General features: G+C 43.5%; 1 protein-coding gene across 4 annotated transcripts in view; it reads left to right on the top strand.

Moving 5' to 3' along the window:
- daam2 (dishevelled associated activator of morphogenesis 2) overlaps nt 1-17,388 on the top strand; it is a 698,379-nt gene that overhangs the window by 183,594 nt on the left and 497,397 nt on the right. For all 4 annotated transcript variants that reach the window (XM_072247466.1, XM_072247475.1, XM_072247485.1 and 1 more), the window contains exon 3: nt 10,419-10,508. In XM_072247466.1, coding sequence (XP_072103567.1) covers nt 10,419-10,508 — 90 coding nt within the window. The remainder of the gene's footprint in view (nt 1-10,418; nt 10,509-17,388) is intronic.

The raw sequence follows: 17,388 nt of genomic DNA, 5'->3' as shown, positions 1-17,388 counted from the left end.
CTAATCTTGTGGCTGTGCTTTCCAATTCTGGACTCTTCTACTAATAGAAGCATTCTCTTCAAGTCCATTCCATCTAGGCCTTTCAATATTCGGTAGCTTTCAATGTGATCCCCTATCATCCGTCTGAACTCAATTGAATACTGGCCCAGAGGCATGAAGCACTCTGGTCAAAATCCTTCATCTGTATTGAAAGACTGATGGTCGATAGCTGGTGTAAAGAGATGGAAAGAAGAAAGGTAGGAGAAAAATATGACTACCTCCCATCTAACTTTAGGTCCCAATGAAAGATCTTGATCTGAAATATCCCCTGTATATTTTCTTCCATAAAAGCAGCCTGACTCGCTGAGTTCCTCCCGTTTCTGAGTGTCACACCAGATTTCAGAATCTGCAGTCTCTTGTGTCTCCCTAAAAAATAAAAGCTATCATTGAGTTTGTGGGTGAACTTCCTTATCATTTACCTGGATGAACATTGTATTCTTGATTTCCTTAATGTCCAAATTATTCGATCCTGAATTTACTCAGCAAGAAAATTTCCCGAACCTCTTTGATAGCCTCTGAGTGAAGAACCTTCTTTCACCTAATCCCAAATGGCCTGAGACTGAGACTGAGACCTCTGGTTCTAGACACATCGTCTGGGGAAATGTCACCCCTGCATTCACCATCTAAGAGTTTTGTATGTTTCAATGAGATCACCTCTCATTCTTTTAATCTCAAGAGAGTGGAGATCCAGAATATTGAACCTTTCATCAATCAACAAGTCAACCATCCCTGGAATAAGTCTACAGAACCTTCATTGCACTCCCTCTATTACAAGTGGAGTAGGGAGGGCAGGTCGGTACATAATATTTCAGATGCAATCTCACCAGAGCTGCATATAATTGAAACAAGATGTCCCTACTCTTGAACTTAAATCATCTTGTAATGAAGGATATCATTTTGTTTGCTTTTCAACTTGCTTGCCTTAACTTTAGGTGTTTTTTATGCAAGGAAATGTAGGTCTTTCCGAAAAACAAAACCTTTCATCAGTAACAAAACACTCCATCTTTGCATTTGTTGCAGGAATACTTTATGGCCAGTGGTGTACTTTCAAAGTGAAACAGCTGTTGTAATTTTGAGAAATAAGGCAGCTCCCACAAGCAGTAATGTGCTAGTGGCCAGGTGGTCCTATTTTTGTTGAAAAAGATTACTTTTTTCAGTAAAATATATTTATATTCTCCTCCCTCACGTAAAAATGCAGAATTTTGTCAGCACCACACTGGGAGGAATCAGCTCAGGGTCCTGCCATGAAGCAAAAACCCCGTAGCCTTCTGATATATTATGCCAGCTCTCAAACCACTGGTCTAATTCCCTTACATATTTCTCCATAACCTAATCTCCCTCAACCAACACACATCAAAGTTGCTGGTGAATGCAGCAGGCCAGGCAGCATCTGTAGGAAAAGGTGCAGTCGACGTTTCAGGCCGAGACCCTTCGTCAGGACTAACTGAAGGAAGAGTGAGTAAGGGATTTGAAAGTTGGAGGGGGAGGGGGAGATCCAAAATGATAGGAGAAGACAGGAGGGGGAGGGATGGAGCCAAGAGCTGGACAGGTGATTGGCAAAAGGGGATACGAGAGGATCATGGGACAGGAGGTCCAGGAAGAAAGACAAGGGGGGGGACCCAGAGGATGGGCAAGAGGTATATTCAGAGGGACAGAGGGAGAAAAAGGAGAGTGAGAGAAAGAATGTGTGCATAAAAATGAGTAACAGATGGGATACGAGGGGGAGGTGGGGCCTTATCGGAAGTTAGAGAAGTCGATGTTCATGCCATCAGGTTGGAGGCTACCCAGACGGAATATAAGGTGTTGTTCCTCCAACCTGAGTGTGGCTTCATCTTTACAGTAGAGGAGGCCGTGGATGGACATGTCAGAATGGGAATGGGATGTGGAATTAAAATGTGTGGCCACTGGGAGATCCTGCTTTCTCTGGCGGACAGAGCGTAGATGTTCAGCAAAGCGGTCTTCCAGTCTGCGTCGGGTCTCGCCAATATATAAAAGGCCACATCGGGAGCACCGGACGCAGTATATCACCCCAGTCGACTCACAGGTGAAGTGTTGCCTCACCTGGAAGGACTGTTTGGGGCCCTGAATGGTGGTAAGGGAGGAAGTGTAAGGGCATGTGTAGCACTTGTTCCGCTTACACGGATAAGTGCCAAGAGGGAGATCAGTGGGGAGGGATGGGGGGGGGGACGAATGGACAAGGGAGTTGCGTAGGGAGCGATCCTTGCGGAATGCAGGGGGGGGGGAGGGAAAGATGTGCTTAGTGGTGGGATCCCGTCGGAGGTGGCGGAAGTTACGGAGAATAATATGTTGGACCCGGAGGCTGGTGGGGTGGTAGGTGAGGACCAGGGGAACCCTATTCCTAGTGGGGTGGCAAGAGGATGGAGTGAGAGCAGATGTACGTGAAATGGGGGAGATGCGTTTAAGAGCAGAGTTGATAGTGGAGGAAGGGAAGCCCCTTTCTTTAAAAAAGGAAGACATCTCCCTCGTCCTAGAATGAAAAGCCTCATCCTGAGAGCAGATGCGGCGGAGACGGAGGAATTGCGAGAAGGGGATGGCGTTTTTGCAAGAGACAGGGTGAGAAGAGGAATAGTCCAGATAGCTGTGAGAGTCAGTAGGCTTATAGTAGACATCAGTGGATAAGTTGTCTCCAGAGACAGAGACAGAAAGATCTAGAAAGGGGAGGGAGGTGTCGGAAATGGACCAGGTAAACTTGAGGGCAGGGTGAAAGTTGGAGGCAAAGTTAATAAAGCCAACGAGTTCTGCATGCGTGCAGGAAGCAGCGCCAATGCAGTCATCGATGTAGCGAAGGAAAAGTGGGGGGCAGATACCAGAATAGGTATGAAACATAGATTGTTCCACAAAGCCAACAAAAAGGCAGGCATAGCTAGGACCCATACGGGTGCCCATAGCTACACCTTTAGTTTGGAGGAAGTGGGAGGAGCCAAAGGAGAAATTATTAAGGGTAAGGACTAATTCCGCTAGACGGAGCAGAGTGGTGGTAGAGGGGAACTGATTAGGTCTGAAATCCAAAAAGAAGCGTAGAGCTTTGAGACCTTCCTGATGGGGGATGGAAGTATATAAGGACTGGACATCCATGGTGAAAATAAAGCGGTGGGGGCCAAGGAACTTAAAATCATCGAAAAGTTTAAGAGCGTGAGAAGTGTCACGAACATAGGTCGGAAGGGATTGAACAAGGGGTGATAAAACAGTGTCGAGGTATGCAGAGATGAGTTCGGTGGGGCAGGAGCAAGCTGAGACAATAGGTCGGCCAGGACAGGCAGGTTTGTGGATCTTGGGTAGGAGGTAGAAACGGGAAGTGCGGGGTGTGGGAACTATAAGGTTGGTAGCAGTGGATGGGAGATCCCCTGAGCGGATAAAGTCAGTGATGGTGTGGGAGACAATGGCCTGGTGCTCCTTAGTGGGGTCACGATTGAGGGGTAAATAAGAGGAGGTATCCGCGAGTTGTCGCTGTGCCTCGGCAAGGTAGAGGTCAGTACGCCAAACTACAACAGCACCCCCCCTTATCGGCGGGTTTAATAATAAGGTTAGGATTAGTGCGGAGGGAGTGGAGAGCAGAGCGTTCGGAAGGAGTGAGGTTGGAATGGGGACAAGGTGCGGTGAAGTCGAGATGGTTGATGTCCCGTCGGCAATTAGCGATAAAGAGATCCAGAGCAGGTAGAAGACCAGAGCGGGGTGTCCATGAAGAAGAGGAGGGTTGAAGACGGGAGAAGGGGTCATCGGTGGGGGTGGAAGAGTCCTTGCCGAAGAAGTATGCTCGGAGACGGAGATGGCGGAAGAAAAGTTCCGCATCATGGCGAACACGGAACTCGCTGAGGTGTGGGCGAAGGGGGACAAACGTGAGGCCCTTACTGAGAACAGAGTGTTGTGCCTCTGACAGTTGAAGGTCGGAGGGGATGGTAAAGACCCGGCACGGATGAGAGCTGGGATCAGAGGCGGGAGGGGGGAGGCTGGGGGTGTCAGTGGAGAGGGGAGGGTTGGGGTGAGAGGAAGATGGAGCCTCCGAGGGCCCAGGAGTTGACGGTGGGATCTGAGGAAGACGGGGCTGCGGAGTGGTGGTGGGGGAAGGGGAGACGAGAGTCACAACAGCAGCACCTAAAGACCTGGCCTGGAGTTCAAGGCTGGAATCTTGAGAGCTGGGATCAGAGGTGGGAGGGGGGAGGCTAGGGGTGTCAATGGAGAGGGGAGGGTTGGGGTGAGAGGAAGATGGAGCCTCTGAGTACCCAGGAGCTGACGGTGGGATCTGAAGGAGACGGGATTGCAGGGTATCGGTGGGAGAAGGGGAGACGGGAGTCACAACAGCAGCACATAAAGACCCGGCCTGGAGTTCAAGGCTGGCGTCGCAGTTGGTAGTTGCGCAATCGCTGTGAAGGTGTCCATGGTCGTTGCTGGAGTCCGGGTTTTGAAAATGCCCTGAGGTGTTGGAGCCGCCGAGATCAGTGGCAGGGGCACCCAGCAACTCTTCACTGATTCTCCTACCGCTCACGTTCACCAGGGGCAATTTACAGCTGCTAATTAACCCACCAGTCCATTCAACTCTGGAATGTGCAATGATACCCACGTGGTCACTGAAGGCAAAATCTCCACACAGACAGAACTAGATGGTCAGCATGGACTCAGTGGGCCAAAGGGCCTGTTTTTGTATTGACTGACTCCATCTTATGTAATTGATTTTTGTGTTGGTTAGGAAGCATTAAAATTCCCTGATAGTCATGTGCCATTACTCACATTATGGATCTGAATGACTTAATACCTCAGTGAATGAATCAGATTACCATTTGGAATTTTTAAGTTGGATTTCTTTTCATATAGCTTATGTTGAGTTTCACATTATTGGAACTATTCAGTAATATTGTTTGATATTTTATGTCAAAATAATAAGGTTTGCTAGGGAAGGGGTTACAAGGGCAGGCTGTGTTGTAAAAAGCTTAATTTCTTACACAGAGAACTGTTGGATCCAAATGCTTTTGTGATCCAAAGGTTCTTCAGAAGTCAAAAATGGGGCATAAAACTTGTTGCTTAAGGCCATTTCATTAAGCATTGAGAAAAAAAAGACCAAACTAAAATTAGCTGTGGTCCTCTTGTACAAGATTTGAGATAACAGCAAATTCCAGTGTTAATTATTAACCTATAAAATAGCTGAAGTGAAGTGGTGTGTCACCTGCTACTGAAAACTAAGTAGTGTCTAAAAATACAGAAGAAACTATATCACTATTGGAAGATTCACTGAACAATTACATGCATATAGATGATTATATGAAAATGAAAGCAAGTATTGGAAAGCTACAAGAAAAATAACAACTTCACACCCAATCCAAAGGACATACTGTAGATATATATTTATATTTTTAAGGAAATGTTTCAATTATAGCTTGAAGGAAGCTATGAATTTCAACAAAAGGTTTTCTCAGTGCTTGGCTTTAAGCCTTTTCCATAGGTACTTCCTGTTAAATGGATTGAGTGAGGAGGAACAAAGGGATCTGGGAGTTCAGATGCATAATTCCCTCAAAGTGGCGTCACAGGTAGACGGGGTTGTAAAGAAGGCTTTTGGCATCCTGGCATTCATAAATCCAAGTATTGAGTATAGGAGTTGGGATGTTATGGTGAGGTTGCATAAGACATTGGAGAGGCCAAATTTGGAGTATTGTGTGCAGTTCTAGTCACCTAACTATAGGAAGGATATCAGTAAGATTGAAAGAGTGCAGAGATTTACTAGGACGTTGCCGGGTCTTCAGGAGTTGAGTTACAGGGAAAGATTGAACAGGTTAGGACTTTATTCTTTGGAGCGTAGAAGAATGAGGGGGGAAAGATAAATACAAGAGGACATGGCTTTAGGGTGAAAGGGGAAAGGTTTAGGGGGAAACGAGCTGCCATATGACGTGGTAAATGCGGGCTCACTCTTAAGTTTTAAGAATAAATTAGATAGATACATGGATAGGAGAGGTCTGGAGGGTTATGGACTGGGTGCAGGTCAATGGGACTAGCGGAATAAAGTTTCGGCACAGACTAGAAGGGCTGAATGGCCTGTTTTCTGTGCTGTAGTGTTCTATGGTTCTATAATTCATTGAATTTAAGCACTTCACTATTCAGACCACCCAAAAGCATGGTACTTTCCTCCTCTGCCCTGTGCACCACTCATAAGGATATATAGCAGGTGAAATCAGCACTCAAGAAATCAGTCTATTTGTAATAAAAACAGAAACTGTTGGAAAACCTCAGCAGGTCAGGCCACTTCTGTCGTAGGAGAAGTAGAGTTAATGTTTCATGTCAAAACCCTTCATCATAAAAGTATGCGAGTTTTGATGAAAGATCTTCAGTCTGACTTGTTCTCTCTCCAGAGATGCTGCCTGATCTGCTGAATGTGTGAAGTTTCCTATCTAAACTAGTTCTACATTTAGCCCTTTTCCCTCTACTCCTTCCCGATCCATGTACCTATCGGAATACCTTTGAAATGTTGTTAATGTACATGCCTCAACCACTTTCTCTGGTAGTTCATTCCATATACTGACCACCCTCTTAGTGAAAAATTTGCTCTTTCGGTTTCTACTAAATCTCTCCCTCTCACCTTAATCCTTTGGTTTCCAGTTCTTGTTTCTCCAACTGTGAAAAAAATTGTGTGAATTGACCCCATCTACGCCCCTTGTGATCAAGCTTCTGTTTTTATTTTAGATTTCCAATGTCTGAAGTAGTTTTTTAATGTTCAGGTCTGTATAGGTGCAAATTGTAATGCTGGTATTGCTTTGGTGTTTACCATCTCCCAGTGATTTGACCCCCACACCACAAAGTGAATTTTTAGCCTCCCCCGGAGAATGTGGCTGATGGAATTCATTCACGAGCAGAGTCTGAGGTAAAGCCAGCGGATTGCTCCTGGTTCATGTTGGAGAATTATCCCACTCTGTGCCACAGGCATGGAAATATTAGATTAGATTATGAGGACACACAGTCCTCTTTTATTGTTATTTAGTAATGCATGCATTAAGAAATGATACAATGTTTTTCCAGAATGATATCACAAAAACACATGACAAACTGACTGAAAGACTGACAAAAACCATTTAATTATAACATATAGTTACAACAGTGCAAAACAATACCGTAATTTGATAAGAACAGACCATGGGCACGGTAAAAAATCTGAAGTCTCTTGAAAGTCCCATCATCTCACGCAGACGGTAAACCTCCAGCGCCGCAAACTTGCCGATGCAGCATCCTGGAAGCATCTGACCACAGTCCGACTCCGAGTCCGTCCAAAAACTCCGAGCCTCCGGCCAGCTCTCTAGCACTGAGCACCGAGCACCATCTCTGCCGAGCGCTTCGACCCTGACCCAGGCAACAGGCAATAGGCAAAGCCGAGAATTTGGGGCCTTCGTCTCTGGAGATTCTCGATCGCACAGTAGCAGCAGCAGCGAAGCAGGCATTTCAGAAGTTACTCCAGGTGTTCCTCTGTGCTTCTCATGGCTGTCTCCATCAAATCTGGATCATGCATGGCCCCCTAGTTACACATACGATATTCATTCGGAACGGCCACGCATGCTGCGTGACTCCGCCATCTTCTCCTCCCTCCTAGTAATCTCGCATTGTAAAGAAAAAAATACAGTCAACATTTAGGACTGAGATCCTTCCAGATACTGGAATTTAAGCCACATCTTACGCAGAGGTAAAATAACAAGTGAATTGTTATTTCTGGACAGATAAAATTGAAAACAAACCATGTTAAATCTACGTCAAGCATTGGTTAAAGCAAACTTAGGAAATTGTGCATGGTTTGCCTTGTTATAATAAGGAGATTTCCAACACCTGAAATGTTGAGTGCGCATATTCAAGGAAGGATGGACAGGATGAGTCCGCTTTTTCTACAGAAAAGAAGGTTAAGGAGTGATTTGTTTGAGGTATATAAAACAATGAATAGCTTTTATTGATTGGGTGCAAAGACAACATTTCTACCTGAGGGTAAAATATAACCAAACAATATAAGACAGCCACTAAAAAACTGCAGTATGTAATTCAGAAATCTTTTTCCCCCAAATTGGTGGAAATGTGGAACTTGCTTTCAAAGGGGGTGTCATCATTATGGAGTCAGAAACAGGCTCTTCTGCCCACCGAGTCCATGCCGATCATCAAACTAATCCTATTTACACTAATCCTACACAACTCCCTCTGCTTTCCCATTAACCTGCCGGAGATGGCTGCAAGCAAACCAGGCAAGTGTAATCCTTACAAGCTTTCAAACATTCCCTGGAGTCACCAGAAATTAATGATTAATCGTTTGGATATTGCAGCAGGTAATCTGGGAGATCATTTGTCTGTGAGGGCATTTAAAATATATATATTTTGTTTTATTTTGAATGTATGATCATTAAAATATGGGGCAAGAAAATAAAATGATACGTGGTCATATTGACTCATTTCATAGCTTGTTATGCTTTGGTTTGACTAAGTGGTTCCTAAGCTAAGATCTCCTTCATGGTGGCCATGGGGCAGGTGGGGTGGGGGAGAAGGACCACCAATGATTGGTGGAGAGGGTGTTGTTGAGGCTGTAATGATATTGTTGTAGTTTAGTCAGACTTTTCACCTAAAAAGTAAAACTAAGTAAAAATATTCTCAGCACATTTGCAGATAAACCAGATGTTGAAGGCCTTCATCAGTCAGCTCATTGGATATAGATATTGGAATGTTATGTTGCAGGTGTACAAAATGTTAGTGAAACCATATTTGGAATATTGTGTTCTGTTTTGTCACTTTGCTATAGAAACGGCACCATTAATCTGGAAAGACTGCAGAGGAAATTTATGGGGATGTTTCTGAGACTTAAGGGAGTGAGTTAGGGAGAGAAAGGTTAAACAGGGTTAGGACTGTTTCCACTGGAGCATAGGAGAATGGGAGTGATCTTATAGAGGTATATAAAATGATGAGATATACATAGGGTGAATGCAGTCTTTTTTTCCCTAGAGTTTGGGAATCAAAAACTAGAGGGTATAATTTTCAGGTGAAAGGGGAGATATTTATTAGAAACCAGAGGGGCAAGCTTTTCACCTGGAGGAAGCTGCATTTTTGGAATGAGCTAGGTAAACGATGAATGAAAATATGCAAGAGCCACAACAAGGTCGATTAGGAGATCAGGAGTGAATTACTGGGGTCCTAGTGTTTAGATTGTATAGCTTCACAGCACAGAAACAGGCATTTTGGCCCCACCCTCCCATTCCAATCAAATTGCCCATCTGAGCTAGTCTCATCCACCTGGCTCATATCCCTTCAAAGTTTTCCTATCCACATACCTATCCAATTGTCTTTAAAATATAGTAATTGTACCAGCCTCTAACATGTCCTCGAGCAAATCGTTCCACATACCCACCACTTTCTGTCTGAAAAATTGTCCCTCGGGTCCCCTTTAAACCTTTCCAAACTCACCTTAACATAGTCACTCTCATTTTAGACTCCCCTACCGTGGGGAAAAACAAACTGTGCCCATCCACCTTATCTACTTCCCTCATGATTTAATAAGGTCACCCCCAACCTCCTACACACCAAGGGAAAAGTCCCATTCTATCCAATCTCTTCGAACTCAAGCTCTCTGGTTCAGGCAACATCCCCATGAATATTTTCCTTGGAATTTTTTTAAGAACTCTAGCCTGTTGTACCATACCCACCTGTTAGTCCACTCAAACCACTGGTCACTCTCTAGTTAGTGGGTGCACACATCAGACATAGCATGCATCTCTTTTTCTCATTTAAAAGTTATACTTCATTCTGAAAATTTTTTTGCAAGATATACAATACAGACAGGTTGACTCTCTCTACATTTATTTTCCTATCAGATCAGTACACTGCATCAATGTCTCTCGTGTTTCTCTGTTAAATAATAAACCCATGAAACGTTTGGTCACCAACAGCAATGGGACAGTTACAGCCCCAAAGCGAAACCGAAACCTTTCACTACTGTAGGTGTGATGAACCTGTTATAACTGCAACTGCATGTACAAGTAACACCACTTAAGTGCACATCAATTTTGTTTTTTTTTGACATAAAGACCAACCTTCTCTCTCGAGGGTGGCCATTCCTTAATTTCACAAGCAAAATCTCAGAAAAAAATGATTCAAAAGCTACAAAATAATGCATGTGAGCCGGTTGGAGCCTGCTTTGCAAAGCCAAGGGTCGGTCTTTTTGAAAATGTTCTATTGTCTGATGGCAACCACTTTGATCATTTACCATTTCCAAAGTGTCTTGGGAAAGTGAGGGAGTTGCTGTAAAGTACCGAGACCCCAGGTAAATTTTTTTGAGTCAAATCATGTTGTGATACCTCAGAGAAAACAACTCTCTGTCCACCAAGATGGTTGATTCCTTTGTCTGCTCTTGTTTCCAGGACGAATTGGATCTCACTGACAAGAATCGAGATGCTATGTTTGCTTTGCCAACGGAGAAGAAATGGCAGATTTACTGCAGCAAGAAGAAGGTAGGAAGTGGGAATGTGGTCCTGGTGGTGGCTGGGAATGATGGTTGGAGAGGTGAGGTTGTCCAGGAATGTTATGGATGGAGCATATCTTCCGGAGTTTGTAAAATGATGATCTTTATATCACAACTTTTTACACCCCATTCTGCATCTTAATCAGGACGAACTATTAGTTCAGTGACCCCTCAGTGGTCCAGGCATCCTGAGTTTGAATCCTGCTACCCTGGAACACAGGAAATTGAAGGGTTACCTTATAGAGGTATATGAGGGCATAGACAAAGTGAAAGCACAGAGTCTTTTTCCCACGGGGAAAGGTGCTAAAAACAAATAGCATAGGGTTAGGTGGAAGATTTAAAAGGGACATTAGGGGCAGCTTCTTCATGCAAAGCGAGGTGCGTATTTGCAACAGCTGTCAGAAATAGTTGAGGTGGGCATATGAGCAATATTTAAAGACTATCTAGATAAGGATATGGATATGAATTGTATAAAGGGCTATGGGTCAAATGCAGGCAGATAGGACAATTTCACTGGGCAACACAGGAAGCATGGAGGATTAGGGAGAAGGTCCTGTTTCTACATATAAATAATGGGTACAACAACTCAATGATTCTTTAATATACTTTAAGGAAAAAGGACAGTGCTTTTATCTCCTGGCACTTATCCTTGCAATCGGAACAAGTGCTACACCTGCCCCTACATCTCCTCCCTCACTACCATTCAGGGTCCTAGACAGTCCTTCCAGGTGAGGTAACACTTCACCTGTGAGTCTGTTTGGTTCATATACTGTGTTCGGTGCTCCCAGTGCGGTCTTCTGTATATTGGTGAGATCTGACGTAGATTGGGAGCCTGTTTCGCGGAGCACCTACACTCCATCCGCCAGAAGAAGTGGAATCTCCCATTCCACTTCCCATTCAGATTCCAATATGTCAATCCATTGCCTCCTCTACCTTGCTGAAGAGGTGATACTCAAGTTGGAGGACAACGCCTTATATTACATCTGGGTAGCCTCCAACCTGTTGGCATGAACATCGATTTCTTGAACTTGCGGTAATGCCCCCCCAATTTCACCATCCCCTATCCTCTTTTCCCTCTCTCACCTTATCTCCTTCGCCTCCCTCTGGTGGTATTTACCCCTTTTCTTTCTTCCATGGCCTTGAGTTCTCTCCTGTCGGCCTCCCACTTCTCCATCCCTGTGTCTCTTTCACCAATCAACTTCCCAGCCCTTTGCTTCTTTCCTCCCCCTCTTCTTCACCTCTTACCTTGTGTTCCTCTCCCTCCTCCCCCACCATCCAACTCTGACGCCTCATCTATTTTCCTCAAGTTCTGATGAAGGGTCTCGGCCGAAAACATCGACTGTGCTTTTTTCCATTGATACTGCCTGGCCTGCTGAGTTCCTCCACCATTTGTGTGGGTTGCTTGGGTTTTCAGCATCTGCAGATTTTCTCTTGTCAGTGCTTTTATCATCTTGGCTTGCCAATCTGTCTCAGTCCAAAATGGTGGACTCTGAAGGCAATCAGGTTCCCGTTGGCTGTATAAAAAGGCAGAAATTTGATTTGAAATACTTATTCAAGATTTTTGGATTAAGTAATTAAGGAAAAACCTATTTATCCTGAGGTTGAGGGGTGATAATCAAATTTAATTGAATTTAATTAACAAAAAATAATTAATGAGGATGCGAGGGGATTTTAGCTTCTCTGTTGAAAATATGATGGTCGGCATATTGGGGCTCATTGTAGGCAGTCACTTAATTGGCATCAAAGATGTGGAATTCTGCCAATGTTGGAAATCCGAGCAACACATACAAAATGTTGGAGTGACTCAGCAGGACAGGCAGCATCTATGGAAAAGAGTAAACAGTTGATGCTTCAGGCCGAGATCCTTCATCAGGACCCCTCACTAATTGGCATTGTCTGTTTAAATAAGCAGGGGAAACAGAATTTATGACAGGTGTACGGCATCTTCTGAAAAAAAGCAACGTAATTTTGAAGTGACTGGAGGGATGTTCCTTATAATAGATGTCATAATTGCTTTCATAATGGGCGAGGGATTGAACAGACTTCATTGACAAGGGAATTACTAAATCATCTTCACTCTGCTTTGGAACAGCAACAAAATACACATAATAGGGAGGAAGTGGAGGTGAATGGTTTTGACCCAATATGTCCGCTGTCCATTTCCCTCCATCATTGCTGCCTGACTTGCTGAGTTCTTCCAATGTTTTGTTTATTGCGTAGGAAGGAAATTATTGCACTGGAGAGGTGCAGAAGAGATTCAAGAAGTGTTGTATGGGATAAGACACTTTACTTACAAGGAGAGCAACATTCCCTCTAATCTTTTTCATAGCTGTACAGCCCAACCATTGCATTGAGCAGGAAATTTTTACATGTGCGGTACTTTATATGCTATGTTTTGCAATATGCACATCAAGCAAACACAAATCACAACTCACAACATAAGTAAATGATGCAAGCAGTCAAAAGAACTGACTGGTGCAATGGTAAAAGTAAAATGTTTTGACTAGAGGGCGTTGGCATTTAGTAGGCTGGTGGTTTATTGTCAATGAGCTACCAATTTCGATTCTAGGTGTATTGTTACAATTGTAACAGTTTTAATTTGAAACACTATATTGAATATATTTCAAAGTAAAGGATGTGATACATTTATTATTTAGAAAACAAGAATTATTTCATTAACACATAATTATTACAGGGTATTTCATAATTATATTAATGTAGTTTTCAAAATTAGCATAATTTCAAAATTATATTAAATTATATAAAAGAAAATTCTAGCTGCATGGCAACAAAGGCTATATGCTCAGGAGCATTTCAGTTTATTGTGCGGCCGCACACCCAAGCAGCTTAGAAGAAACAGTGTCGGAGAATCTGGATAAGCTTGCAGCAGAAGTGGCTAAAGGGGGACATAATTGAGGTGCACAAAATTATGAGGGGCAAACAGGGTAGGTAGTAATAACAGTTTCCCCACAGCAGAGTTGTCCAAGATTAACTGAATAGTGCAAAAAAAGGGAATGACAAGTTAGTTTTCATGGGTTTATGTATCATTCAGAAATTTTAAGGCAGAGGGGAAGAAGCTGTTTCTGAATCATTGAGTGTGTGTCTTCATGCTCCTGTACCTCCTCCCAGATGGTAGTAATGAGAAGAAGGTATGTCTTGGATGTTGAGGGTCTTAGTGATACATGTGGTGCCTCAGGAAGATGCCCTCGTTGGAGGGGAGGGTTGTGCCTGTGATGGAGCTGCTGAGCCTACAACTCTCTGCTGCCTCTTATGATCCTGAGTGTTGAGATTCCATACCAGGTTGTGATGCAATCTGTCAGAATTCTCTCTACTGTATAACTATAGTAATTTGAAAATCTTTGTGACATACTGAATCTCAAGCTCCTAATGAAGCTGGTGTGCCTTCTTCATGATTGTATCAATGTGCTCAATAAGTGCTTAAATGGGATTAATGTTGATGGGCAAGTGATAATTTTCATGGAAGTGGCAGGGGGAGAGTTTCTGTGCTCTATGACCCTAAATTAGATGGACATTTTTCAACATAATGTTATGATCCGGAAAACTCTGCCTGAGAAAAGTTTGAAGCCACTTAAACTCTACCTTTCAAACAGAATTGGTTAAGTGCTTTAAGAAGAAGAACTAGGGGTACAGCAAGAAGGCCAACTGAATGGCTCTTTCAAAGAACTACTAGGCACCAAAAGCCAAATGGTTTCTTTCCTTACTCTTTGAATCTATGTAATGGATTCTGTTATTTCTTTCAATAAGTTCTGTAAGATCACTCAAGCAAGACAGAGCTTTTGAAAAGAATCTTCCCTGATTCCTCTGGCTAGATGTACCTCTAGCAATAATAAGGCATCTGTTCATCCAGACAAGTGCTTGCCTTTAGAAGTTCTCGCCTGCTGGTTTGCAGTTGATGAAAGCAATATGGTTCATTTCTGGAAGACTGTGCTGCATAAATTTGCTGGAAATTGTAGTGATGAAAAGCTTAAAATAATAACAATCGAAAATACTTTGTAGAGCAAGAGAACAAGAAGCAGAATTAAACACACAATTACCCAGCAGATGAGACAGCATCAATGGAGAGAAAATGAGAGTTATAGTTCAGGTTAATGGCATTTTAAGTTAGAAGTGATGCAAGTTTTAGGATACAAAGAGCAGAAGGCCTGTGATAAGGTAGAGGTCACAAGGGATGAATGGGAACAATGTCAACACTAGTCTAGGTTTTTATTGAAGAACGGAAGATTCTTTTTGTCAAATAGGTGAATCTGAGGAGATAAATAAAATCTGAAATTTCTAGAGGAGAAAAAAAAATTGAAGTGCAGGACTTAAGGAATCCACAAACCTCTGTGGTCAAAAATTCCAAAGATTCACACCACGGTCCGAAGTAGCCAACTCCTTATCCTGTGATGATACAAGAGACTGCATATTCAGGGATCTGGAGCAACAGATGAGATGCTGGAGGAACTGAGTGGGTCAGGAAACATCTGTGGATAGAAGCAGAAGTAAACCTAGATGACAGATCTCAGCCCAAAGTATCAGCTGTCCTTTTCCCTCCACAGATGCTGCGTGACCCATTGAGTTCCTCAAGCATTTTGCTTGCTGCTCTTTAGCCTGTGCATCAGCCTCACTGAAGTTGGTGGCCACTCTCTGCCGGGCTGGATTGGAAGGTCTGCTTCCAGATTTCCACCCTATAATCTGTACCGTGCTCTGAGCAGAGGGCTGTCCAGATCATGCTTCTGTGCCAGCTCTTACCACTGTGCTGGTGTTAACCAAACCGTCAAAAAATTACACCGGAGTTGCATAGGACCAGCCCACTAATTAGCTGCATGGAATAAGCTCCCAAAGGCTCTCCTGATCACATTGCTACCTTGTAGGTAAAAGGTTTTCTGAGAAGTGGTAATGCAGGAGCTATGCTGTGATAATGCGCACAGCTGTACTCTCCAAGGTTAGTGGATAGGTTAGAGTTGTAGATCATGCTGCACAGAAACAGGATTTGCAGCCTGTTGAGTCTACACTGACCATCGTGCACCCATCTACACTAATCCTACTTAATTCTCCCCACCTTCTGAACATCTCCCCTGAGATTTGACTATTCCTTTGCACACTGAGGTGGGGGGCAATTTGCTGTGGTAAATTAAAACGGCCAAGTTTTGCAGTAACTCAGAGGAAACCCATGTGGTCACAGCAAGAACGTGTAAACTCCACACAGACAGTGTTGAAGTTTGCAATTAATCCCAGGTCGCTAGAGTTGTGAAGCAACTGGACAGAATGGCAAAGTCTGACACAAGTCTTTCATCCAAAGCTCAATAACGTCTGAAAGTTCTAGGATTGTGTTGTGAATGGCAAACATCTCAAGAAGTGGTCAACATTGAATGATGAGCAATTGTAGTTGGGTAGGTAAACACAGCAGCCATTATTCATTTGACTAGGTAGATGTGTTTTTTTTGGTTTATGGTGTTAGTTAATGGATGAATTCAGAACTAGACAGAGGAGAGTATTGATTTCTTCCTGTTATATTCTAGGAAGGCCTGTTAGTCACAAAGGCTAACTCTACTGCATGGATCCCACAATCCAACCCCCCTCCCCGCCTCACACCTTTCCTCTGCAAACCATCATGTCAAGTGAAGTTGTCTTGTAATCATTTGTGTACTTTCCAACATGGTACAATATAGCTTAAAACAAAGACCTCCCACTTATTCCTCTGTAACACCTCCGGCCTCTGCCCTAGCTGCCAACCGCTCCTCCCCATTTTTATTGATCAGTAAGTCTTGTTTTAGGGGAGGTCTTAAAAAGGAGTGGATGCAGAAAGGTTGAGAGGAAGAGGGGAAATTTCAGAATGAGGAATATCTTATCTCGTGTAGGACCAAACCATAGAGTTCCTTGAGCTATCCTGCCATTCATTCTGATCTGGGCTTCAGTTCAACTTTCTCACCTAATCCTCATGTCTTTGGCTCCCCTATAGCTCAAAGATCTGCCTATTCTGACAAATCCAATTCTTTCCATTCTGGTCTTCCACCACCCTAAATTTGCTGGTGTCTTGAATGATAAATCATACTTGCTCCCAGGACCTCAAAATCCTTACTGCTCCACTTAATTTTCTTGTTCTTACTCAAGTTCAAGTTTAATTTCATTGTCATTCAATCGTACACATGTAACCCATCAAATGAGAGAACGTTCCCCTGGACCAAGCTGCACATCCCGGTGGATATAACTCACACACATAACACATAAAGTAATATTACCACAAATAGGTTAACATGTAATAAGTGGCTCATACAATGCAGGTTAAAAAGTAAACAGTATAACGCTGCTGGTGCTTCATACGTGATGAGATCTGGGTGGTGGCAGGGATTTTAGTAGTGTTACAGCCTGAGGGAAGAAGCTGTTTGCCATCCTAACGGTTCTTGTCCTAATGTTATGGTACCTCCTGCCTGATGATAGGGGGTCAAAGAATTGTTGGATAGATGGGAGGGATCACTGACAATGCTAACGGCCCTGTGTATGCAGCCCTTCTGATAAATATCTCTCACGGGTGGAAGAGATGATCCTCTCAGCAGTCCTGGCAATCCTTTCTAGGGGCTGCTCCTGTAAAATTGGTCTGCCTAAATAGCCTACTGCCTCAGGAAAGCAGCCAACACAATCCAGGATCCCTCCCACTCCAGTTATTCTTTCTCCCCTTCTCCCATCAGGCAGAAGATGCAAAGGCTTGGAAGCATGTACTACCAGGCTTACGGGATGGTTTCTATCCCACTGTAATAAGACACTTGTATGATTAAAAATTAACTCTTGAGCTTTCAGTCTACCTCATCATTGCCCTGTACCTTATTTGTAGACCTGTGCTCAGTTTTCTCTGTAAAATTATATTCTGC

Source organism: Mobula birostris, chromosome 2, assembly GCF_030028105.1.
Source record: "Mobula birostris isolate sMobBir1 chromosome 2, sMobBir1.hap1, whole genome shotgun sequence".
Classification (NCBI taxonomy): Eukaryota; Metazoa; Chordata; class Chondrichthyes; order Myliobatiformes; family Myliobatidae; genus Mobula; species Mobula birostris.
The sequence above is the reverse complement of the archived record's forward strand: the minus strand, read 5'-3'. Positions and strand labels throughout refer to the sequence as shown.